Source organism: Cyanistes caeruleus, chromosome Z (genome assembly GCF_971803275.1).
Source record: "Cyanistes caeruleus chromosome Z, bCyaCae1.hap1.1, whole genome shotgun sequence".
In the NCBI taxonomy this organism is placed as follows: Eukaryota; Metazoa; Chordata; class Aves; order Passeriformes; family Paridae; genus Cyanistes; species Cyanistes caeruleus.
In genome coordinates this window covers 71,654,071-71,681,353 of record NC_141732.1, presented here as the reverse complement: position 1 = coordinate 71,681,353, position 27,283 = coordinate 71,654,071, and the positions used below count along the sequence as shown (strand labels likewise).

Here is a 27,283-nt window from a genome sequence, read left to right as displayed (position 1 = left end):
TTTTTAGAACTATCGGATATAAGTTAATTAAACAGGCAGGTTTGTAAATGTCTGACCTTAATACACCGCTGTGTAACCGGTTAAAAGGACTGCATCATCACGTCATACAGCTACCATCTGGCTTTCCCCACACGCACAGATCAAGCAACTGAGATTCTGCTTTCCATGAATTCTTGGCAGTTCTGTTCTGTTACCTTCACACAGTCGCAGAACGATACTACCAGCGGGATCCCCAGCACAACCGGGAACTCCTTTGTCTACCTTTGCATTCCTGGATCTGCTAACCATAGGTTTTTGTCTTTAACATTTTGCTTCCACTGTCTACTTTCTCAAACCGAAGACATTTGTTACTATACTATGCCAGCTCGTTTCACAGTGATTTATAGATTCCTTTAATTTTACGTTGTTTACGCGTTTCCCCGCATACCGGCGATCCTGGATGCCGGTGGTGGAGTGGGATCCTGCCAGGGATGATGCGCTGCCAGCCCTGCGGCTGCCCTTGAGGCACTGGGCAGGCGGCGTGGGCTCTGCAGGGAGGAAGGGGCAGGATGGGCTCCTCGCTGGCCCTCAGCTCTCGGACACAGCCCGCAGGATGCTCCTGGGGCTGCGGGGAGGGGCGTGCGAGGGGCAGCCAAGGTGGAGCCTACGTGTTATTCCCCCTTTGCCGGTGGCGGGATGCCAGAGAGCTCCGGAGCCCCGGATCGCATCCCCGGGATGTGCACAAGCTGCTCACACCCGGCAGCGTGCGGTGGGGCTGCGGGACCCAGCCTCATGTAGCCCGCTGATGTGGCACGGGAGCCACCACCCATCCACAGAGCAGAGATGGCTGTGTGCTTTATCCCCACAAAGACTGAAACCCACCCCAGCTTGCAAAAGCTCACGCCCCAGAGTCAAACAACTATGACAGTATTGTTCAGCTGCAAGAAAAATGCTAGGAGGCAGCGTAAGGAGATTTCTTGCCATCCCTTTCTTTCTGCCAACATCACTCTTGTTTCAGAGAAAGGGCAATGTGTAACAAAAAAGCAACTACCAACAGTGTAAGAAAAAATATCTTTGTTATTATGAATACATCATAAAATCACAGTCATCTTATACACATTTTAGTATTTCATATATAAATAAAGTGAACAGTATAGTTATTGGAATGTGTAAAAGGAACAAACATATGGATTTTTTAAAATGTGACATTAACAGAGAATTGGACCCCACCCCCACCTTTTGTTGCTGCTCCGGGACTTGGTACATTAACTCTGAAATACTTCTAGGCAGAAGGCTATGCAAGCTGTGATGCTAACAGTAACACCAGGCACTACCCTAATTCCATTTACAATCAATTTTCCTCTCATTTTCCTAATTTAGCCTGACTATATAGGAATTCTTGTGTGCCAGAACTACAGCTTTGCAAGAAAGACTAAACTTTTATGTAATCGGCAGAGTGTTGAAAGAAAACATTTTTCAAGATTCATGATTTTGTTAAACTCATTAACAATCAGAATTTTCTCACCACTACACACTCTTGCAAATGTTCTCATTAAATATATTTCTAATATTAATAAAATAACAAATTCTTTATTATCCTTCTGCTTATAATTTGATGTCTTAACATCAAAATAACATTTCTTTCTAATAAAATTATACATACCATTTATATGAAACAAAGTTGTCATGTGCATGAGCCTGGTAATGAGACTAGCCATGAGTGCAGAAGTTTCTACTTTCTTGTTTTGGGTTCTTGGAAGAGTTTCTTATTTTTGGAGCCACAGAGTAATAAATAATTTGCAAAGTAATAGCTTCTCTGGCTACCAGTAACAAAACTTAAGATTGGAAATGATTCCTCTGCTCTGACTTTATGAAAGTTTGGGTATGCTGAAGAAAATGTCACTTTTCTGAGTCTTCATGTGTTTACCCCGAAATCTGACTGAAATATTGAAGATACAATGAGTTATCGTACAGGTAATCAGAAATGAGAAAGTTCCATGCAAAGACCTCAGCTGGATGCAGACCAAAGGCTGACCCTTCCCAGCTGGCTGTGCTCAGAGGGACTCTCCCTGCTGCAGAAATTCCTATGTCATGTTGGGTGGTCTTTGCCATAGTGGCCCCTCCTTGCTGCTGGGACTCAAACAGTTTTGAAGCAGGAAATTTGGACAGAGAAGGGTAAGGACAAGGGCAAACCCAAGGAACACATTCTGTTACCTTTTTTTTTTAAGTACTGAAAATTGAAAGCCAATGATGCAAGCTCCAGAAAGGGAAATAATTGAGGTTTCCATTCAGAAAGGCATGTAAACATGTGCTATGCTTATATTTATGAATCTGTAGCACTACTTGCTGTACTTACAGTGAAATATATATTTTTTCTGTTTTTCTGGTCCAGTCTCAGAATAGCTCTTCCCCAGGCACAAGCAGGGCAGTTGTCACCTCTCCCTGAATTTGATGGTCAAACTTTGGGAACTTCTCATTTGGTATGTGCCTCTATTTGGAAAAGCAGAACTTAGAACTAAAATAAGTGCCTTTTTTAGAACATCACCTTGTGGGCAGTGGGCAATATAATTTAGTTTATATGTAGGAAGTGACTCATCTAACATAACTTAGATCATTCAGTATCTGATGGTCAAAAACCTGCAGCTACTAATTCTCTAGTGGGAACCAGCCTGATCCAGCAGGGTGCAGTGGTAAACATATGCTAGGGTTCTGTAATTTGCTAGATTTAAAAATACAGCATTTGATATTTAACGAATCAAATTAAAATTGCATCTTCATAAATGATGTAATTTATACTTAGTTGCCTGTTTGCAATTAAGAAGACACAAATGCCTCAGTTCATTCTATCTTCGAGGTTTTTTCCAGCCTGTTGCATATAAGACCATCCCTCTTTTGGACACAGGTACCTTCCTCTATTCTCCCTTATTAGGTTATTCACAAGATTACTTGAATCTGCAGCTCCTGGCAGAGCTCGTCCCAGACAGAGGAGAAGCCCAAGGACCACAAGGTAAGGTTACTATAATTTTTTTTTTTTCAGATATCCCCATGGCTTAGGCATTGCTTTGTAAATAATGATACAGATGTAATGTGAAAAGAAATACAGAACATTCATGTTCTTAAAAGCTAATGCCCTGGCTTGTGGCTTAGTGGCAGTGAGATGTTGGGAAATGGCTAAAGGAATGAACACACTCTTTTAAGACAGTACACAGAAGTTATGGAAAAGTGTAGACAGCCAGCTGTTTATGCAGCATGACCTGTACTGATGCTGTCAGCATTACACCAACTATCTTTTGGCCCAGAGAATATGGAAGGGAATCCAAACCTTTACGTATTATCTGAAAAGGCCCTTCTTATATTTTTACCTGTATTTATTCTACTACAACATGCAAGCCCTGAAAAACATGGCAAAAAACCAACTTTTTCTTTGCATTTGTGTCATGAACACTACTGAACACTAAACATACTGTAGAAGTAGCAGCTACGCAGACACAACATTGAAATTTTGTGCTTAATATACTCCTTTATATTCTAAGCATGGCAAAGTCCTCAGCAGCTGTGGTAATCCGAAAGAAATGGCAACATACATCATCCATGAGGTATGGTATAACTTGTGAATCCAATTTTCCAGTGTAAATAAAGGGCACTCCCTTTTATCCCCATTCACAAGTATAGGATCCCATGTGCAGTACCTCACCTTAGCCATCCTCGTACCAGTTGAAATGTTCTGTCATGTGCACTCCTGCACCTTCTCACACTCCTCACACACCCAGCCAAACACGCTGCCACTCTGTGCTCCAGTTGGGTGAAAGCCATTTAGGTTGGTCTCATGCAGCAGAGGAACAACATAGGTGGAAGCTCTTTGCAAACATGAGGTCTCTCTCTGGTCTTGATTTCACTCAGACTTCAGAATTTCACCAAGGAAGACATGCACCTGCAGGAAGTCAGAACTGGGCTCTTTCTGCAAGGCTGGGATATATTTTGTTCTTGCCAATAAGCCTGTTTGATTAAATTTTGATTTGGTTTCCTGCTTTAAACATCCCCTTTATCTTGCTCATCTTTGTGTAATGTATCCAATATGAATCTGTTGAGAAAGCAAACTGGCCTTCACACTGAGAAGTGGGATAATGGTAAAGAAAAAGTAGTGTTTGTGTGTGTCCTAGAGTATTTTAGGACACACACATCTTTTGACTGTCTTTGAACAATACTCTAGCAACACAAAACCAAATAATTTCCTGATCAAGCAGCATCACTTTTGTTTAACCCTTCAACATATGTTTTGGTTTTTTTTCTGCCTTGATGAGGCATAATAGAGGACATGTCTCACTTACAGATGGCCTCTGCTGTGAAACAGGGATCCACTTCTTACACTCTCCTAAGCCTGGGGACAGTAGCTGGAGACTTGAATTCAGTGGTATAATTTATTTGCATTCATAAAGTAACTGTGGACCAAGGTGTTCATTATCAACATCATTCAGGGATGATGTTCAGCTAATCCTCTGTCCCTGGCAAAATCTGTGTACTAGGTCATTTGGATATAGAATGCAAAGCAGGCAGATGGAATGCTGTGATCTGTGTTATTAGCTAGAGCATGCCTTAATCATATAATATGCTAAGAAGGATTTTTTGATAGTCTAGGTACAATGCACAGTGCAGGCTTGGCAGTATGGAATTTCTGCAAGGAGGCTACCATGAACCAGGAAAGCTACAGTACAGGCAGCATGGTTCAGGAAAAGCAGAAAGAAAGATGGGAAATTTTATATATATATATATATATATATATATATATTACATTGTCAGTGCATTTTTTATATTGAAGAATTCTGAAGAAGCTTTGTTTTTCAGTGGAATAGCTAAGGATGGTCTGCCTTCTGTATCCTGGTGTTTCTGGATGTTGCCCGTGGTTTGTAGTCTTCTCCAGATCCAAAATCTACTGTGTCATGATAGTTTGTGAATTCCTGAGGTAATGGAAACTCTTCTGTTGATGAATGAGTCCTGTGCCCAAACACTCTCTCTTGCAGCTCAGCAATGTCATTTCTGATGTCTGCCATCATCAGCAATAGGAAATCAAATGAACCCGGTGGGCCCTGCAGTCACAAGGCACTGCCATTAATAATAATCCAAAACAGTTTTCAACCTGGCTGATAGAATTACTCATGCAGGGGTTGTTCAGTAAAATTCTCCTTTCTATCAATTGCCAAAAGGTAATGATCTGTTTTTTAACCAACTTTGATCAGGAAACAATTTTCAAAAGAATCAAATGTTTTTGCAGACAGAGCCTAGATTTACAAGATGCTCAGCCCTTTTGTCACTTAACAATTCATTTGCTTCATAAGATTATCTTGAAACCTCATGGGAATAGAAGAGATTAATCTTGGTTTCTTGTGTTCTTGCTTATTAAACCAACAGAAATTACATTCTTAGAATGATTAATCAATGAATTTTTTTAAAACTGCTATTACTTGGCAAATGCCTTTTCAATATGGTAACCTCGCTGCTGTCCATCACTTACTAAATAATTGGTAATTACAATGCAGAGAGTATCTGATTTTAGAAGATCATTATTTCTTTTTAGCTGACTTCACACAGTAAAAGAAACTGTTTAATACTGAGCACACCCTGCCAAGCACACTCTTAAAAATCAACTCCACCAGAATTGATGAGAAAATACTGGAAGTAAATTAATAGAATCATAGAGTGGTTTGGGTTGGAAGGGACCTTAAAAACCACGTAGTCCCAGCACTTCTGCCATGGGCAGGGACACTTTTCATTACACCAGGTTGCTCAGAGCCCCATCCTGCTTGGCCTTGCAGGGATGGGGCATCTACAGCTTCTCTTGGCAACCTGTGCCAGTGTCTCACCACCCTCACAGTAAAGAATATCCTAATATCCTAATACCCAATTTAAACCTGCCTTCTTTCAGCTTGAAGCCATTCCTTGGCCCTATAACTACATGCCTTGTGAATAATCCCTCTTCACCTTCCTTGTGGATTCCCTTCAGGTACTAAAAGGCCAACTGGGTTCACCCTGAAGCCTTCTCTTTTCCAGGCTGAACAATCCCACCTCTGTCAGCCTTTCCTCATAGGAGAGGTGCTCCAGCCCTCTAATCAACTTGGTGGCCTCCTCTGGACTTGCTCCAACAGGTCCATGTCCTTCCTGTGCTGGGGACCCTAGAGTTTTATTTTAAACAAGTTCACCTAGAAACAGATCATCAATACTCATTCCTTCTTCTGAACTCAAAACCTATAGTTTCCCAAATCGGAGAGAAATGAGGGGCAGGATTTTAAAAGGTTCCAGGGAACCTTCCAATTCCCATTGGAAGCAGAGGCTGAACTGTGCTAAGTAGCACCCTGCACTTTTCTGCCTTCTAAGGGTGTCTCAGCACCACTGTAAGGCAGAGGTGCACCTACTGCCTTCAGTCACACACCCATCAAGGGAAGAGGTTTGTAGGTGAAAACGTTTGGATAAAAACAGGTAATTACTTTGTTTCCAACATTTCCTATATATGTAAATTATCTGTTTTCTCAGCACAGGAGTTTTTTTCCTCTAACTTTTGTCTGACCTGTGGTTAGTAGTCAAAATCACTCTGCTGTGGAAATTCCTCATGTGTGGAATACTTACAGGTATCCCCTTTGGTCCTGGTGCTCCTCTCTCCCCCTGTAATCAATACCACCTCAGTTAGTTTGTCGTGATTAAAGGAAATTAAAAAAATCACTGTTTGCTTCTGCAGCCTCCCTTACTGTCCCCAGATCAAGAATCATCAGCTGATGCTTGTTTGGAAAAAGAAAAGGAAGTGAAGGAAGAATGAAAGAACATTGCTGTTGATTCTAGTGGGAGAGGAGTGGGGCATTTCTGATATTTCTCCTGGACAGAAACAATTGAATCAATGAACAGGAAGAATTCACAATGAATGAAAAGGGCTAACACATCAACATTTCTTCATGGAAAAGCCAAAAGAGCTTCAGAGAAAGAAAAGAATGCTGTGTGACATACAGCCTGTCAGGACTATTTGAAAAACTTTAGGAATGGCAAACACAAAACAGCAGAAGGATGACATGAAGGAGTGGGACAACATCTTAGCAAAGGAAATGAGGTGGTAAAAAGGGTGTGACTACAAGTATGCAGAGTCTCTCTAGCAAGTCTGCACTTCACATGTGCATGTGCCCATCTAATGGAAATTTGTACCTCTCCTCACCTTGCTACCATCTCTCCCTGGGGCTCCAGGTGGGCCCTGCAAGAGAAAAGAGAGTATTCACAAGGGTGTGAGAAGCTGTGGAGATAAGGGCAATTGTGCATGGCAGGAGACAAGAATACTGACCACAGGGCCCCGTCTGCCCTGCTTAATGTGTGAAATGTCTGGAGATGGGCCCATAGGTCCCATTGATCCACGAGGGCCTGGCTGTCCAGGAGGTCCAGGTAATCCAGGAGCTCCTTGACTCCCTTTAGGTCCTGGAGCCCCTGAAATCAAAACCAAAAGTTACTTGCCAGGGAAAGCCTTCAGGACACTTCATCAGTGCAAGAAGTGGGGAATGACCATTTTTTTAAAGACCCAATGGGCTGGTTTCTTTAACACGCCCAATTCCACAAAACACAACAAATTTATCTGCATCTGCACATCAGCAGCTGTCTGAGACATTTACCCCTGTCACAGTAGCTACAAGAGATGACCAGCAAACAATTCATTCTTGTGTATAACAAGAGTTTGAGTCTGCCAGGTGCTTAGGGACACAGACTGGTAATGAAAAGAAAAGCACAAATGCCTCATTTTCAAAGAAGAACAAATCACATTTGAGGAACGTCTTATAAAAAGAAAGCCTCAGAAAACTCATGTGAATTTTGGGTCATGGACATCCACATAACATAACCAGCAGGCCCTTTCCAATGGGGGGCTGCACCTCTCTTTTGCCCAGTGCAATAGCCAATGTGTCAGGGGCAAAAGAGGCTCCGTGTATCATTTTCAGCTTCTGCTGGTTCAGCAGAGCATGTTACTTTTTAGGAAGCAGCCAGGCAAGGAAACATATGTTTAGCTCAAGAGAAACAGTAGGAAACGTTAAACAGAAAATCAGGCACCTGAATCAACATTTGCAGACAATAAAGACCATTAAAATGTCACTAGCTGAAACACTTCATGATTAGAGGGGGAAACACTTCTCTTCGTACTGGGCACACGAAACACAAAGAATAAAAGGCAGAGAGTAGAAAGCATTCAGCAGGACTGAATATATACAACTAGGATATTCAAAAGGAGACAACTCAAGTTCAGTGATGATTCCCTGGGACTCTTCCTGGGGGGGCAGCAGAGGAGGTGAGCAGGGGAGGTTTTAAGGGGAGCAGATTTCTACAGTACCTCGGACAGCTCAGTCAAGGGAAAACCGAGTGGGTGGGAGGCCTGCAGGGTCAGGCCTGCCTTGGAGGGACTGCAAAGCAACCCACTCTACCCTTCAGAGTGTATTACAGAACTTCTAACACACTGTCCTTGCACTTATGATGAAGTGGAGACTGAAGATACTCATCCTCCAGGAAAATAAGATAGAGACTCAGAAAACAAAGCAAAACTGCAAAAGGGGGTATAAATGGGAAGGTGAGGTGCAGTTCAGGAGGGACTAAATCAATCCTCATAAGAATATTTGCCAGTACTCTGTAAGTATACTTCTGAAATCCAGCACAATGCTTGGATTTATTGCTGACCGAAAATTAGATCTGCATTTGCAAAATTTTGAGTCTTGCTGGCCACCAGGTATGAGGTGTCTGGATTAAGCTTGGGCTTTAGGATCTCTCTGGTTTTTGCATTTTTCCAATCTAAAACTTAGCAAAGAAGGTGTGAGTGTAGTTATACTTTTCAGATTCCTTTCAATCTGGAATACAACATAAAACCAGCAGAAGAATCCTCACAAATCAGACAAGGAAAGATAAAAGGGTTGGCACAAACTCCTACAAACTGAAAGGACATTTTTTTCCTGTACTACTGAAAGTGAGCTAAACCAATAGATATTCCTGAAATGAAATGGACAGTGTTTTAAGACAGATTAAAATACAGGAAATGACAACTGAAGCAGGTGAGATATCTCAGGGAGAGGGAGAAATTTAACACATACAGGACAAACACTCTTGCATGCCAAGAAACACATGGAGTCACAATGAATGATGTCAGACAGTTGGCAGAGGCTGACCATAACAACCATAAAGATGTTTTCGTTTTTTTTGTTTTTCTTAAGTTTAGCACAAATGCAAACACAACATATCAATCAAAATATGAAACATATGAAATCATATCACACTGGAAGACTGAAGCTTGCTATTTTAGTATGAGTGCTATTGCACATTTCCACTCCTCTGGTCTTACCTGGAGGGCCTGGTTGGCCAGGCTGGCCTGGGGGGCCAGGGATATATGCATTAGAAGCAAGCACTTTTTCACCTGTGATTTGCTTGCTAAGATCAGCAGCGTTATTTGGCAGCAAAGCAACCTGCCAAGACAAAAAAAAAACCATGTAAGACCTGCATTGTTCAGACAGGTAAATCACATTCTTTTTTAAGCTTTCATGTGAACAAGCAGCAAGCCACTAACTTTCCATAGGTTTTAATGAAAACCCTAAATACTTTGTGTGTTGCTGGTGATGTCAGTCTCCTCAGGGCTGAGCCCCTTGGGATACTCCCTCACAGGGAGTTTCCTTTATCTCAGTTCTGTTTCAGGAAGGATACTCCAAAGGCTCCTTAGCTTCTTGTTTCTTGTGTTTATTCATATATAATCAAAAGACTTGGCAGGTCTTCCCCAGACTTTCTGCTCAAGTTCAACCCATCGTTACCTGGATCAAATTGGCTCGAGAAGCACAAAATGGCCCTGAAATATGCAGCTCTTTTATCTTTATACTTATTCTCACCCAATTAACAACAGACATGTAAATTATTTTTCTTAGTGACCCAATGACCCATCACCTGAGTGCTGCACTGTGGCATTTTCTAACCAATCACCTACTACTACCCAAAAACATCTAGAAGAAGATGAGGAAGAAAGAAGACAACACCCTAACAAGAGAAAACACTCTAAATCTTCCATCTTGTCTTCTGTCCTCTAAACTAGTTTAAACTCTAAACTAACTTTTTCACCCAGTGACTTAAGAAAATTTGTTAATCTACACACTTACACCTACAGTTTTTCTATTTAACAGTTATTTTCATGGTGTTATATGAAATTCAATGTTTTCTTGGATATCAGAGCCAGATATCAGAGATAAGGGCATGCACTCTGTGCTTCAGACACCAACACTGTGAATCTGGCTCTGGAAAGTACCCACACTATTTAACTCATCAGATATCTGGATCTGCTCTGCACAGAGACACAAAGATAAAGTAAATGAGAACGTAAGGAGAATTGCACACTATAGTTAGAAGGGTCATTATCCATTACCTGTTTAATTATCCATGAAACATTCATCTATCCAGTTGAATATATTTAATAATGCCTGTTTATATATAAATGATATATATTATATAATAAAAGTATATGTATATATTTAATAATTAAACCTATTTAGAAATATTCTGTAAATGTTTAGTCCCTTAAAAGGTAGCTGAAGGGAGATGACAAGCCAGGAGGCTGGTCTGCAGTGAGGAAAGAAATTTATCAGTGGTGAGTGGCTGCATGTAGACTTAGGGATTTTGCTCTGCCAAACTGAACTGGAAAACTTTTTCAACAATAGCACTACAGACCTACCCCTGGGTGAGCTTTGTTGGTTCTTGAATTAATTTGGCTCACTGGATAATTTGATGTTGAATTCTCCAACATTTACCTTTGAGAACTGCATTGAATAAAATAGATGACGACTCCTGCTATTTGACAAAGCTAATCAGCTATCTAGAATTCTCTGAGCTGGGCTGTTCTCAAGACTCCTACCTGTTTCTGTAATTATTTGACATATATTCTGCCATTACTCCAAATCTAATGTTTGTAATGCACAGGAGAAAGAACACAGTGTTATGCACCTGCAATACCTACCTGAACTGGGAAAATTTCCTTTGATAAACAAGGAATTGTTTAAGGATTAGAATTTAAAGGCAGCCAGTGCTCCAGTGCTGCTTGTAGTTTGGGACTGAATGCACAGAACAGTTCTGAAGGAAAAAAACGTTAGGGAAAGATAAAGTTGGAAATGCTGAGATAGTTCCTGGTGGTGTCTCTGAAACACCAGTTTGATTTTGAGACTGGAACTCAAAATGTGATGACATGATCACAAGGATTTATCAGCCATTTGTGAGTTAGGTTTTGGAGAGAATTGCAGTTCCAAGGACCAGATGACTCCACTATAGGCAAATTAAGAATCATGATGTCAGTCTAACAAGAATTTGGTAGAAGATAGAGGGCTACTCTGTGGGACACAACACCCTACCCCTGGGGCTGAAGAGGAAAATTCAGTAGTTGGGGGCTCTCACAGCCTCACTGGACAGGGACCAGCATGGGAAGCTCCACTGGCTGGCTCTGGTCCGAAAAGTTTTGTTTCCTTGAGATGTGTCCTGTCCAGAGCCAGGTTCCTGGCTGCATAGAAAGGAAAGGCTTGCAAGGACCATGGTGCAAAACTTCCACTACATGACACAAATCAGCTAAGGACTCTGCAGTGCCAATGCTGCCAAGCTAAGACAGAGACAAAAAGTCAAATCATGTGGCTACCTGAGAGTATGATATTTTTGAAGTAGTTTTTGTGAGGATATTTTCAGTGTCATCAGTGAATGCTTCTCCTTAGGGGTGGCCACAGTTGAGTGGCAGATTAACTGAAGTGCTCTTTTTAGCTTGTGTGTAAATTTCTCAAAATATCTCATTATGGGGATCTATAGCTATATCAGTTGATAAATAGATGTCACTTAGTACAAAGACCCCGCCATGAATACTCTTCAAGTTATACTGCAAATGGTCAGACTGGAGTAAAAAGGTGCATTTAGTGGCAAAGACTCATCATGAAGGGGATTTGGAAGTGTATTCTCTTCTGATGTTTAAATATTTACTTGTTCCTGCCAGCCAGGCTGTTGTAACAACTGAATTAGAAAAGAAATCACATAGCTGCTGTGAAAGCATCTATGCATGCTTCCCCACTGACTCAGCTGGACTTGAAATACACACTGGGAGTGCCAAAATACCCAGGCTCTGGTCTAGCTCACTGCTCTTTGATATCTTCTGGCAGAAAATGGTTGTTACATGCACAGGGCCAAACCATGTGTTTTTGTTGTTGACTCACATTCTCTTAGCTATTGGCTATACTCACTGGCCTAATTTCTGTTTCACCTTTCAACTGAACCACAGTCCTACTCCAGGGTAACTTTGGCTTCCTCCATCTACAGCTCCAAATCCTAAAGGCCTTTGGAAAATAATGGGGTTTTTTCCCCATGTGCATGCACACATTAGCAAGGGTAAATTCTAAAGAGAGACTGTTCTAGAAACAAGACTTCCATGTGCTGTGTTTGCATGCTGCATTTGGAGTTTGGCATAGTTTCTAGGAGGTCTGTGGTTTAGAAAACTGGACAGTGCTTGTCAGGAGTGATTTGGAACATGGCTTTCTAATTAAGATGTTTAAACACATCTGTGCAATAGGACCAGGCTTACTCGATTTTTTCTTTTTTTAATTGTTGGCTGTGTGTCAGCATGCCAGATATCTTTCCCCCAGTTTTTCAGCTCTCCACTCTTCTTCCTTTCATCAAGGTCTTAGATCGACCTAGGACTGCCCACAGACCTCTACTCTGTCAGGAGAGTGTGTCTCATTGGATGACAGGCTTTTCTGCTAACCACAATTTTGAATAAAGTTCATAAAATCTGAAAGCCTTAACCACAAGACTGAAGACTCATTTCATAAACCATCTCCCTGGCAGACAGAAATGAACTTTTCTATGCAAAACAGAGCAGCTTTAACCACAGCTATTGAGAGATGTCTTCCCCAGGAGAACTTGGCCACGGGGAGTGGCTGGTGAAACATGAGGGCTGATGTCTCCCTGGGCAGAGAAGCACCATGGGGCCAGGTCCCCATTCAGCATAGACAAAAGCTCTCCTTTCCGTGGGGTAACAGTTGCTGAGGGTATCAGGAACCTCCTCTTTCAGCTCTTTCTCTGTGGAGCACAACCCAGTGGGCTCCCACTGAGGATGCCAAGTCAATCAAATCTCACTAGGGGGATACTGGGGAAAAATTTAGTTAGGGACAATGACAGGACTTAGCTATGAAGAAAGAGTGAGCTGCTTATTTGTCCACAGCTACTGTACAAATGCCCAGCGTGACAGGTATCAGTGGTCTGAGTTTTCCTGGAATGGATTTTGAACACAAGCATCTAACAGCAGAAGTTAGACACAAAAAACTTCCATTAATTCCATCAATCAATTCTCAAACAAACAATGTGGTCAGCAATGTGACCCCCAGATCCCTGGGGGTCAGTGTGAGCCTGCTCAGCATCATGGACAACAGCTGGAGAAACAGCCACCCAAAAACATGGATCTTTTTTAACCTCTCTGCTACCATTTTTTTGAAAAACAGAATTTCCATCACACATGAAATTCTGTCACTTTCACGTCTGTGTTCATACTGATTCAGAAGGAATACATGATGTTTTGAGATTCTGGAGATATAGAGTGTCTCCAACATCAATGAATTTCACTTTAACGAAGATTTCTTTCTTCTTAATATGAAATGAGTAACATCAAGTGCCATGAGTCAATACACCAAATTGTGTTTTGGCACAATGGAAAGAAATTAATTGAGTACCCTTGGTGAAATAATTACAGCCTGTCAGCATGAATTGCTGAAAATATTCCTACAGATAGCTTCAGTTTGAGAGAACCTCCGTGTTCCAAGGAGACATCACCAAAAAGGGCATTACACCTGCATCCCTGCATATGGCTCTCCAAATCTGAGGCTGGGTCTTTGCATTATTTCAATCCTACTAAAGTGCTAAAGGAAGCTGCATATGGGAGCAATTAAAGCCCAGAATAAGTTTCTAAATGCATTTACACGGGAATAGGTGAAAACAAAAAGAAAGGTTTGTGACTGAGGGTTTTTCTTTTTTTAAGGGGAAAGTCATATATAAAGCTAGTGATATTTTTGTTTAGTCCCACACCTATTTGGCAAGAATCTTGTATCAGCATACTATTAATGAAGAATCATGTTTATGCATCTATGAAATGTCTTGCACATGCTTACTCTGAAGGTGGATCATGTCCAAAATCCTGTGCATTCAGAGTGAATGAAAAGCTCAGGCCTAGCACAGATTGCCAAGAAACCTGGTCTCAGCCTGGGATGAGGGTTTGTCAGACTCTGTTTCCACGAGCTTGGTAACACAGCTCCATGAACTTGGGGAACAATCTGCTTACAAGTTGTACAGGAGCATAAGGGAGAGATGCCATTCCTACACAATTTTAAAATATATTGCCATCCATGTCAGTGACAGCTCCAAACATAAAAATTAGCCTCAGTTATTGTAAAACATGCAGGTCTGGTAAACACATGAGTGACCAGTGTTCATACCTTTTGCTTCAGCTGTAAAACCGTCTGCTTTATTTGATGGAATTCCTTACAAGAGGCACAGCATGTCCCTGGTTTTGCCACATTTTCAGATTTCTCAGGAAGCCCAGCTGAAAGAAAGCAGTTTCCACTATAAACATAAAGATCCAAGGGAAAGAATTTCATAAAGTGATAGCTAAAGCAACTTGAAAGTTATTATATTTCCCCAGACTGTGAAAAGAGCAGGGAATCCTGCCATTATTAAATCTTTGACTGAATTTCTATGTAAGGCTGAGAAACTTTGCAGGGACAGCTCTGAGCACATTTTTAAAGCAGCTGTTTCTAGTTAACAGTCCCTAGAGGATTCATTTGTTTAATACCTGGAAAAGTTCACACCCCTTCTTTTATCTTTTTGTTTAGGGTAGACTAACCCCATAGATCTGAACTGATTTACAGTCCCCTAAGGGGCAAATGTTCATATGCTATAAATTACAGTAAAATCCCTCAGAATATGCTTATTTTGCTCACTTTGCACAAACTGCTCTTTATCGTCATGGGTTATTCTCCATGTGATGGAATCAGCCTGAGCAGGGATGAGGATTGAGATTAATGACAGGGATTTAAGAGGAAGGGTCACATCTGTTGATACTATGCATGAATAGGATCTTTTCAAGAATCCATTAAGTTATTGAAACTGTGAGAGATATCACAAATGTTATTTTTGTCCTTTCCCCAGTACCACACAGTCAAACAGTGCTGCATTGCAAGCAAACAAGCATTGCTGTAACAGATGTCTGCTTAAAGACAATTCTGGTTTCCAAACCACAGGGTGACACATACTGGCAAACTCCAGGTGAGTTTTTTTCACTTCAGCATTGCTGGGAAGTATCAAATCTACAGAGGCTTTGCATATGATGTGTGGCCTTGCTGTTACACATGCCTTGTGTCCTTGATGTTACACGGGAGGGTTGCTGGGCACGTTTGAACACCGACCTTTCAGAGCATGTCCCGCAATGGAAAAACTCTGCAGGTGCTCCTATTAAAGCCAGAGAATATTCAAAATCTTCCAAAAGGATCAACTGCATCATGCTGAGTTACTGTGTTATGCTTGTCTCTTGTACACGCCCTTAAATACCCTTCATCTTTTTGGAAATGTGTATTGATTTTGAAACATCCGCATATTTTTAAATGAATTCTGAAGTTTCTAATACTAACAATATTATGTATTACTTGACTTTAAATATTTGCAGGGTCCAGTATGGAAGATTGCAACCATCTGATCCATTGTATGTGGACCACCTATGCACATATTTAGGAAAGGCTGATTTTCAGTATGTTTAGTCCATTGGCTATAATGACAGATAAGACATGCTTGATTTTAGAAGACAAAAATTTATCTCGCTTATTTACTAATCAGTTAGGAGAGAGATGTAAGGTCAAGATGCTGGAATAACCAGGAGCATTAAGACAGCTATTAGTACTGAACTGATTGGAAAACTGATTGGAAAACTGGGACACAAAGGCTTGGGTTTTTCCCCCAGTCATGAACTGCTTGTTCCCATGGCTGCACTCCAACAGGCTTACAATATTACGCATATTATTTACCATTTTTATGGCATTTTTATGGCAGCAAGCACACACTGTTGTTTGAGCTTCCCAGCCCTTTCCCCAGCACAGGTCTGGTACCTGATCAGCTCTCTGCGCAGTGCTCAGATGGCTCAAAGATTTAAGTCCAGATGGTAATAGTTGGTGTTTGCTGATGGACTCTACATAGCACAGAATAGAATTTCACCAAATTTCAGCTATGCTGGATCCAAGACTATTTAGCCACAAGACCTCCCAGAGGAGCTCCAGAACTGTTGTGAAGGTACCAGAATACACAGCATATTCTGCTTTCCTTCTTCTCTCCTATATTCCTAATGCTAACCTTTCTCTTGTAGATGAAATTTTCTGCACCATGCAGGGCTTTTTTTTCCTTAAGAGGGAATCGATGTTCTGTAATGAAGACAACACTTCACATTTCTGTGGAATAAATTTGCTCTTGACCACAAGTCAGCTTTGTTCCTCCCTCTCCAATTTTTCATCTTCCTTTAGAAAAACCCGGTGTCTTGCCCATTTTTGGACCTTCGTATGAGTTACAGACGGATGTATATGGAGCCATAAGGAATAAAAAAACCCCAACTTTTTTTTTCATTTCTTTTTCAAAGACCAATAAAGTCTGGACTTTGTATTAGTGTCAACAAAGATTTCTTTTAATAGCTATTTCACCAAATGAGTTCTATCATTGTGTTAAGAAATGTTGCTGAAAGCAGCACACAGTCATGGGGAGAAACTGCCAGAGCCTCTGCTATTGGAAATCTAATGGAATCCCACCAGAATCTGTGGAGTTATATGCAGATTAAGAAACGGTGAATTTGGCCTCGTGTTTCATTATAAAACCCAGTTTATCTTCCAGGAGGATGTGACACATGGGGCTGACAAATACAGATAAAATAGGGCTGTAACAATCCATGGAGATGAATGCTGGGGGGATCAGCTAATGTTTGGGAAATGTCATACCAGTGAGATTTCTGCAAAGCCAGCTAGATTGACTTGTCGGAGGAAGAAGTCCAAGATTCTTGTATGAGCAAGCATGAGCTACATCCCAGGAGAGAGGTGGAATCCCCCTAACTCATACCAGACAGAGGTGATGATTTGCCCAGGGAAGGAGTCATCCATCAAACATTTGCTCTACCCCTATCCAACCCTGTATCAGGACCAAACTAAGAGTAAAGCCAGAATAAAGTGTGGATAAAGCCAGAAGTCACCTAGGACAGGCCAGTGGAGGCAAAAGGCCATTAGATGGAGCCACCCATGCATGGTGCAGAACCGAGGTCACCTACCAGGGTCAGCTGGGCCAGCACTGAGCAAGCCACTTACATAACTTGCTCCCATTGCACAGGCCTACACAGGGAAGCTGAAATTATTTTGAAGAAGGCCTAAAGCAGCCCCATTTTATAAAGGTTCTCAGAACACAAAGTCTAGCTCACACATGATGGGAGCCCTTTAATCTTAGTGAGACACTGGTGAGCCCTGTGGCACTGATTGCTAGGAGATCTGCTTGGGAGGGTGATGTGTTTTCCTTGTGTATGGGCTTGGAGGCTGTGCCTTGCTGCTGGAGAGGAGGAGATGCTGGCAGGGGAGAGCTCTGCGGGAGCTCTGCTGCGGGCGGTCTTCGCAGGAAGGCGCTTGAGCTGATCATCTGTGTTGTATTATCTGGGCTCAGCCTGCTGAGATGGTTTCATCTGCCTACTTCTGCACGGGTAGCTGTATTGTCTCCACCAAATGGGACTGTGGATCCTCTTCTTGTGTCCACTCACCGACCCAGAGCTCTCTGTCAAATCACTTACAGAGGAAAAAAAAAAAAAATAGTGACCACACTGCAGCCACTAACAGAGCCAAAAACGTGTCTGGATTGCATCCTTCGGGCATGGAATGATGAAAACACGGCTGTATCTCCCGGAAAACATGCACCCTCCTTAGAGATGGAGGGGCGTACCCGTGTTTTTCACTCTCACACTAAATTCTGAAAAAAAATGCGAGTGTTCTGGCTACGATGAACAGCAAGTGATGTGTTTGTTAGGCGGCCGGTCCGGCAGGGATGCGGTGCAGGGCTGGGGCTGGCCGCAGGGTGGAGCGTCCCCACAGCTGGTTCCTTACACAGCCCTTCTCCCCGGAATGACTTACGGACACGACTTCTCATTTGCACCACCCGTCTGAAAACTCCTCACGTTTATGTGCGGTACAGCGCGGTAACTGACCAGAAGGCATCCTTTTCTTCGCACAGCTGATTTTGGAGATATCTGGAGAGACGGTGGGTATTTCATTGCAGATTATTTGTTGGAACTGACATTTTTATGTGCCGTGTACTTTCAGTGTAAAAATGGTGGGTTTTATGCAGTAGAATAATTCCCATAGCCTTGAATATTTCGAATTATTGGTTATCCTGAATGCTTTTACTGAATTACTGTATCATCCAGAGACAAAGTTAAAAAAGACCCCCTATTTGTAAAGGGATTATCTAGGTTATATATCTTTCCTTTCACACGCACACACACACACTCTCTGATAAGGAAAAAAAAATAATTGAAAACTACAAGAAACACTTAAAGTTAATGGAGTGGCTCCAGTTACACATTTTCAGATGAAAATCAAAATTATAAATTGCTCTGGCCATCCAGTGGGATTTGGATCACCCTGTGATACCACATTCAGGCATTAATTGATGAACATGTGGTAAGTCACCATTCATCAAAAGTTGTTGGTTTTTTTTTTTTTTTCCGGAGCACTTCTCTCTTTCTCCTTCCTTTTCAAATTTTCGTATCAGTATTTAATCTGTAACATTCTAAATGCTGTAATTTAATAACTAGGATGAGGTCAAAACCTTTAAGATAATTTGTCACAGCACATGTATACATTTTGAACCAACAGTGACATGCAAGAACAAGCCTTTACATTTACCCCTTTCCCATCACATTTCATTTAAACAAACAAACAAACAAACAAACAAACAAATAAGTAATAAAAAAATTTACCCCAGCCACAGGACACACAAACTAATTGCAGATCTGCATTTGGTCTTAATCAATGTAATTTAGAAATTGATAGAAGCAAGGCTTGGAAAACGTGTTGGACTCCCAAGCACGAATTTTCTGAGCCTCTGAGGGCCAAGGGGCACTAGCCATCCAACCCAGGCCCATTCGCTAATCTCAGATGTGGGCATGTAAATACAAATTAAAACTACTGAAATTATTTAACAGGTGAAATCAGTGAAATTTTTTAAGGCTTGTCATCTGGTAATTTTTTCTCCTGTCTCCTTCCTTTCCTCTGGACCACAAAGAAGTTATAATCCAGGCTAGTATTGGAGCAAACTACAGCTTTTAGCAACTGGATCCAGCAGGAATGACCTAACTGAAGGTGTAATGGTAAATTTCATTATTCAGCTGTTCTGCTTCCCTAGGAGAAGATGCCTCCCACATCTGCCAGTGTATTTGTGCATTGGAGGAGAGAGTTTGGCAGGGCTGCTCAGGTGCCCAGCCAACAGCCCGGCTGCCCCAGGAGCATCAGCTACATCCCAGCTTTGGACCCCCAGCTCCAAGCGTAGCATCAGGAGCAGCTCCTCTTCATGACAGACCAATCCTTTAGACATCCATTTGACCCAGGACATTTAGTCTGCACATTTAGCACCTGCCTTTATCTCCTTTGGTGCATGTCCTGCCATCCTCCTCCCGGACATAGCCTTCGTGACACTCGCACCTGTAGCTGCCCACAGTGTTGACACAGATCTGAGAGCACAGAGTCCCGTTGCTCGTGGCACATTCATCGATATCTGGAGAGAAGCAGAAATTAAAAGTGTCCTGTAGCTGGAGGGTTCAGACCTTCAACACAATAAAATACTTCCTTTAGAGGTAAAAGAGATTTTGTGGTTAAACAAATTTGTAATTGCAGCACCACAATTACAATTGCAGCTGGAATCTTTGGTCTGGAGTTCTGGGAAAGCTGCACCATTATTATTATTATCACCACACCTGGCATTTTATCAGTTTTCTGACAGTCTCCTTGCACTGAAAAGCTCACAAGCAAAGCTCAGTCTTGCAAACCTTGGCTCCCTGGCATGGCAAACCATACAGGGCAGGGCAGGACTAGCCACAGCAGGATCACATGTAAGATCAGTCCTGAGTTATTTACTGGCCACCTGAATTAAACACCAAGGATTAGTTTTAGTATTTACGCCTGGTGATAATGCTTCAGTATTCAGCAAATATGGCTCACAACCTGCAGGAGAAATTAAAGGAAAAATTACATCAGCCTGACACTTCAAAATCTTTGAGTGTGTATGTCTTCTTGTAGGTAATACTTCCTAATAATTTCAGGGGAATCTAGATATCTCAATTCTTAACACAGTTAGCCCCCACATTTTTTCCGTAATAATACTGAGAATAAGAAAGGTTTCAGATCCAAACTGACTCTTAAAAGACCCAAGAAAACAGGATAAATCATTAATCAGGGAGGAGCTCAACATGCTCATCCACCCACCCAGGCAGTAAGGCTTCTCTCTGTTCCTGTGCCTCTCCCGGTCGTAGCGGTATCCAGGATAGCAAGTGCATAAGACTCGTCCAAAATTATCTGTGCACTGCTGTTCACAGGGAGCTTCAGCACAGACATCGTAGTCTAAGGGAGAGAAAAACATGGTTAGGAAAAATACCAAAGTCTGTAGATGGATGATACTTAGATTGCAAATATTTCACCTCTCCGCTAATTAATATAAAGTTGAGTTACATTGTTTTTAAGGACTGTTGGAACCTAGACATAAAACATTCATGAGGCATCAGCAAAGGAATATATTAAAATTGTAATTGCTACTCACAGCTTTACAGTAGTTAGACTATTTTTTTAAAGCTGTATTTTAAGCAAGAGTCACTTCTGCAGTTGGCAGATTTCAGCAATTCTTTTCACAGAAATATTAAATTACCTAAAATTTTCTTCTGGTTTTCTTCAACAGATTTTTAAGTCTGATAGCAACATTTCCTATGCAGAGAACTGTGAGAAACCATGATGTTTACTGCCAAAGCCAGACAGAAAGTATAATACAAGGAAAAGTTAATTATATCACATGTTAATTGTTCAAAGAGAAATTCTTCTAGCAAAGAATGCATTTTTACAAACCCATCATCTCTCTTAATAGCTGCAGTGTGCAGATCAGGCTATGTCAGAGAAATCCCAAAAGACTGAGGTCCCTGTTTGAAACCTAAAGGAGGAAAAATCTGTTTCTAATTTCAGTGCTGTGTAGCAGCAGATCTGAAGCCTCAGGGATGGACACCAGAGCACAATGGGGTTTGACCCACATCCCTGTCCTGTCAGGGCTGGATGTGGCCCCTGGCATGGTGCTGGTGACAGGGCTGGGGGAGAAGGACAAGTCCCAGCTATGGGTGTGAGGCTTTTGCAGCACCATGGGGGACATCTGCCAGGAGACACTGGGAGGTGAAGTAGGATTTGGTCTCAAAACCAGCTTGGGCACTGCCCAAGGACAGGTTTTACACCAAAGCAAGTGGCAGTTTCTGTGACCATTTCAGAACATCACCCTGCAGAGAGCATGGCTGTGACAATCTCATGAGTGGCTACTGGGGGCCACAGCAGAAATATCTCATCTGTGCTCCAGACCTAACATGTCCAAACAAATCTAAGTGGTTCAAGCAAGTTCCCAGCAAAGTACTGTGTTTCCATATACATAATTAAAACTCATTATTGACTCACCCTAATGACTAGCAGATACCTCTGGGTACGATGATTGTTCCAAACAATTAAAATGAGCTAAGAGGTGGTAAAGCAAATAAAAACACATTTTCTGTATGAAGTATATAGAGCACATGCATAGCATTGAGGTTAGAAGTGATAGCATGCCAAAATACAGAAAAACACAAAATGAGACTAAACAAGATGCTGTATGTCACACCAGAACCCCTTAAAAAAATGCACTATTGTAATAGACATACTGCTGTAATAGTGCCAAGCATTCTGCATCCTGAATAATGGACATCCTTTCTTTCTTTCCTTCTTGCTTCACAACTTGAAGCCTGCCCACAGTGCTGTGGTGGTGAATGGCAATCTAGGACACCCTGCAGTAACCAGGGTCCAACAGTGCAGAGCCATGAAAGGAAAACATAACTCTTGCCTTCAAACCATTCAGTCTGGGGGTAGTTTGGACTCTGTAGGTGATGCTGGGCTGTGAACTCCTGTTACATTTGGCACTACTAAACAGTCCCAACTATAAAGCATTGATGGTGTTTTTCCTGGGCATGACTGCAATTTTCTTTTTCCACTGAAGTGGAAAGAAGAGTGAGAACAGGACGGTATGTCCAGCATGGAGGTGCAAGTGCTGCTCCTTACCCCGTGTACCCACCCAGTTGTGGGACTTGGCCTGTGCCATGTTCAGCTATTCAGAGCAGAGGTAAAACAAGCTCTGGCCTCCCTGTGCTCCCATGAATAGATGTGCCCTAACAAAATCAGAAAAAACAATGCTGGAAGGGGCCATCTCCCATCACAAGCAGGAGTAGCTATGCATAAACCTTTCCTAGTTTTCCTTTTCCCTCAGGGGTAGATATGGCCTGCCTTGTAGTCTAGTCCCAAGATGAAATATCCTTGCAGTCAGAAAGCTTTTTACTCATATCTAATCCAAACTCCCCTTACAGCCACTTAGGCCCATTATTTTTGTCCTCTTCTCCTCAGCCATAAAGAACAGTTTACCTTCCCCCTTGCAGCAAGTTTTCACCTACCTAGAAACCCTTATCATGTCTCCCTCTCAGCCTCATTTTTTCTAGACTAAACAATGCCAGTTTTTTTTAATCTATCTGTCACTATATTTAATGTAACCAGTCTTTGAACGTGGTGTTCAGGTCCACCTCAGGATGTCATGTCCACAGCTCCATCATGTCCATTGCCTCATTTACCTTTACACAAAACCGGGCAAGGGTCCAGGAAGTATAAATATCCCTGCTGGTGACTACACACAGTTAACCCAGGTCACACAATGGTTGTAGTCAGGTCCCAGAGCTGTATCCCCAGGGCTTTGGTCCCAGGTAACATGATTTCCCTAGAAACAGTTCTCACAACTGAGATGGAATTAGGCAAAAGCTGCTGCACCACCTGTGTGTGCTCTGCAGAACCAGAGATGAGCATTCCCTCCTGTGTTCCCTTGTTTTCCAGCTCAGCCTAAGAAATATGGTTTGAGGATGGATCAAAACCATACAATGAGGATCAGGTTGTCCCAGACTTTAGGAAAATGTGAAAGCCAAAGCAGAAAAACAAGTGTCTCTGTATAAGTTTTAATGAACTCAGAAATGATGATACATCATGGAAAGTTGTACCAAGGAAATTTTTGAAACAACATTAGTAAGGAAAAAGCAGATCTGACTATAGTTTGCCTGTAATAGAGTATTTCACTCTGAATTCTTCCACAGCCAACTTGGGAAACAAACCAATAGTAGCCAACTCAGCAAACAAACCAGCAGTAGGAAGGGTGGTCTCCAAAATAAACTGCTCCATACTGCACCTGACCCTTCTTCACTCTATGACGCCATGAGACAGGACCCAAGACTGGACTTGGCTGGAGCTGTGAGTCTCCAAAGCAGAGAAAAAGGAGATCACACAGGAGAAAAAGGTGAGGAGCTGTTTTTTTTATTCACTTTGCTGAACAGGTGGAGAGATGCTGTGGAGAGACACACAGAAGTAACGCCACTCAGTGTTTCCTGAGGGTGATTGCTCCCTGGTCATGAAGCTGAAAGCCACAGGGAGAAGGAGAGTACAAAACAAATGAAATGCAGAAACTGGAGGCATAGACTCATACTATACTACACTGATTTCTGTTCCTTTTCAAGGGCAAATGAAAAATAACAGGACGAAAACCAGTAAGGGACATGGAAAAAGCCACAAGCCTTTGGGAGTCTGTTTAAGGAATGGCTGTCCCAGAAGGATATGGGTGTTTTCCCCAGGCAGCTATTAAAGGGTGGACAAGGGAGGATCTACACCTCTGTCAACCCTCCTCCCTGCAGCCACTGCTAAATCACAGAGAAGACAGGGCTGGAACTACTTCTCACAGTTTCAATGTGCCAGTATTGGATTAAAAGGTGCAGATGTGCTCTAATAAACTCACATCTGTAATGCATTTATGTGGCTGTTTGGAGATATGGATTTCATACAGCTACTCTGTCAAGATAATGCCAAAACAATGTGTGAAGAGCCAAGTGATGTCTTGTAACAGAGTAAGTGAAACGAATACTTCAGTAAATCATGTTTCTCGTCGCTGTACTAAGGACCTGAGATTGTCTCCAATGTTATAGCAACTTCTGTGGCCACTGAAGCTCCAGGCAAAATACAGATAAAGCTGAAAAGGGGGAATGGAGAAACAAAGGGAGAGAAGCTGCAGCCAGCAGAGAATTGAATTGGGGCAGAAACTCTCAGGTTACTGAAATGCAGCTAAAAAACAGTATTAGACAAAGTCAGTGGGCACATAATAAAAGCTGCTTTCATAATCACCTAACATCTCAAGAGATGAAAATTAGAAGTCAAAGTAATAAATTGCCATGGCTCTAATTTTATTTTTGGTGCTATTAATTCTCCTGCTGTATCCATTATATTCAGTGAATAGCCAGTGCAGAAAACTCTTAAATCCATAGGAAGGCTGGAGGCCAGACTGTAGAGTCCTGGTTTCTTTCCACTCTGAAAGGATTCAGGAGTTCTGCCTCCAACGCACACAGCTGCCTCCTCCAAGTGTCTGTCTCACATTGGAACTGTAACCCATATCACACATGCTGAGACAAAACTCACAGCAGAGCCATGGGATGAGGAACTACGTGTGAGCACCAATTTCACCCAAACCCTACCTGGTTCCTCCAGGCACAGAGTCATGATGAGCTGTTTCCCTCTCTTTTTCTCCCTGTCCCTACCCCCACCAATCCACCAATTGTTTTAGAGTTTCTAGCCAGCAGCAAAGAAGACACAAATGAAAAACCAGCAGCAGCAATGAACCCACAACAAACTCACTAGGATTAGAGTTTGGATTATAATCCCTTTTGGCTGGACACTATAACTCAAAACCAGCTGATTCTCCAGTATGTTAATTTGCCACTTTTTTTCCAAAACATCACAGTCACAAACTAGGAAAATTCCCAGACCAAGTAATGCTTTTCATATGTCATCAAATAGAAGAATGCGTTGTCATAGATCAACTTTTAAAATTACTTTCTGTAAAAAAAAAAAGTTTATTGGCATGTCATCTCTGGGCATTTATTCCTGCCTGGCAGTTCTTGTGGTCCAACAACTTCACAGCCAGTTTCATCTAAATCAAATCCATTTTTACTACTGCATGAACTATCCTGATTAAATCTGCATCTTCCTTGGCCCCTGATGACAAGGAAGCCATGCCCATGGGAAATTAAAGGCAGGACTAACTCACCTGCTCAGCATCTCCCTGTGCACTGACAAGTCAAGTCAGCTGTACCAGATCCGAGGGATGAAAGGGGAAAACCATCACCCAGAAAGGTGTTCTGGGTGCTCTGAGTGCTCCCAACTACCCAGCCAAGGGCAGAACACCTTCCTCTGTCTGCACTGCAGCAGGTCATGGCACAGGATCTGTGCAGCCACATGTGCTTAGGGGAGGATCAAGGCTTGGCATGCAAAGCAGAACTGTTGGAAGTTGTTGATCTTTTTATTTTCCCAACAATTTCTGGGAAACAGTTCCTCCCAACACTGATACATGAGATATGGCCAAGACTGTGCTTGTACCAGGTTGCTCTTCCATACAATGTGGAGGACAGATGGGGAAAGACAAATGCATGGGGACATGATGTGTAAGAACAGTGAAATCACATACCTTCAGGGATGCATTGTCCAAGAACAAACTTATAACCCTTACAGCATTTTTTCCTGAAAAACAATAAAATAAATAAATGAATGAATAAATGTATTCTCTATAGATTGGTGCTGCCTTTAAAAACAGCCATAAGTGGATTGTGGATGTGATGCACCAAGCAAGATGAGGATCCTGCGCAGCTGGAGCTCAGCATTACAGAACACAGCAGGGAAATGCATCACCTGGGCCTGGAGGGATTTCACACAGCAGCATGTCCAGCCACCTCAGGAGCCTGGGACAGAGCACCCCAACACTGACTCAGCCAACATCCCAAGTAATTTCCAAAAATCCTGCTCTCTTGTGTTGTCTGTATGTTGTCTGGACAACTCAGTGCTGTTCAAATACACAGCTCAGGTTATCATTTTCATGGCAAAGTGAAGGGTGCTTTCAAATATCCATCATTACAATGTAAACCTGCAGGAAGGGGTGAGTCTCAGTGAAAAGTACACAGAGGATAAATGTTATCAGAAATTTCTGATCTTCTAATAAACCTGGAGGAGGCAAATTAAATATATTGGGTATTTCAACTGGAGCAAGGTAGAGTATTTTATACAGTCTGAGGGACAAAACTGCAGTGTAGAGTCAATAGGATCAGATACTTTTTATGTGCCTACAATGTGAACAAAGCCTGAATGCTGAGAAATTACTTTTGTAATTGTCAGAATTACAAAACTATCAGAAATTGTCAGAAATTAGAGTTTCTGACACACTGGCCTGTAATGACATTTAGGCACCCAGCTAAACCTGCTGGTTTTCTCTCTAGGCAGCAAACCACATGAAGTCACTACATGGAGTCACCAAGGCTCCCAGCAGCATCAGGAGCCTTTACAAATGGCTGTGCCCCTTATCACCCTGAGAGTGCCTCCCTGCAGGCACCTGGTGACTTTCAAAGGGTCTCGTGTTGGTGACTAGCAGGATGGCTGAAAAAAGAAAAAAACCTGCTGTTCAGTGCATTATTACATTAAGTAAACATGAATCTGAAGGAAAAAAACCCCAAACAAACCCTCAGTATTTTACAAATCCACAGTTTTTTCATGCTTTATGGACAAGCTGAAACATCTCCCAAACTGGGAAGCCATCCATTCTGTCTTTTCCTTTGATTCAATAACTAATGCAGAAGAGTGCTAAAGCCATGTGAGTCAATGACACTACACTCCCCTGGACAACATGTAGCCATCACAAATCATCATTATGTTGAATTTAAATCAACTATCAGTTGCAACCGAGGGCTTAAGACAAACAATGCATTTCTCCAAACAATGTAAAAACAAACTTTGGCTCCATATTTTACCCTCTTTCTAAGATTAGCTGGAATATAAATTATGCTTAATGAGTGTTGGACATCTGAAGAGGAAGCCTTGCTTTGTTATGCAAACAGTGGTGCCTCATTAGACTT

At 42.0% G+C, this 27,283-nt stretch overlaps 1 protein-coding gene and 1 long non-coding RNA gene across 3 annotated transcripts in view; one reads left to right on the top strand and one right to left on the bottom strand.

Annotated features, from left to right (window-relative positions):
• Positions 1-1,036: 1,036 nt before the first annotated feature.
• Positions 1,037-27,283, bottom strand: part of CCBE1 (collagen and calcium binding EGF domains 1) — a 95,667-nt gene continuing 69,420 nt past the window's right edge. Inside the window, exons 3-11 of the mRNA XM_086870120.1 lie at positions 25,849-25,901; positions 20,517-20,651; positions 19,672-19,809; positions 14,466-14,572; positions 9,320-9,440; positions 7,295-7,434; positions 7,172-7,207; positions 6,598-6,633; positions 1,037-5,063 (exon numbers count right to left, since the gene is read on the bottom strand). Of these exons, the coding sequence (XP_086726246.1) occupies positions 4,830-5,063; positions 6,598-6,633; positions 7,172-7,207; positions 7,295-7,434; positions 9,320-9,440; positions 14,466-14,572; positions 19,672-19,809; positions 20,517-20,651; positions 25,849-25,901 (1,000 nt within the window). The 3' untranslated portion in view covers positions 1,037-4,829. The remainder of the gene's footprint in view (positions 5,064-6,597; positions 6,634-7,171; positions 7,208-7,294; positions 7,435-9,319; positions 9,441-14,465; positions 14,573-19,671; positions 19,810-20,516; positions 20,652-25,848; positions 25,902-27,283) is intronic.
• On the top strand, positions 18,173-26,295 carry LOC147648569 (uncharacterized). 2 transcript variants are annotated; one of them, XR_015281232.1, is made up of 3 exons: positions 18,173-18,294; positions 23,438-23,637; positions 25,952-26,295. It is a non-coding gene; the product is annotated as an uncharacterized LOC147648569 (long non-coding RNA). The 2 variants fall into 2 exon arrangements; XR_015281233.1 differs by lacking the exon at positions 25,952-26,295 and adding an exon at positions 23,855-24,049.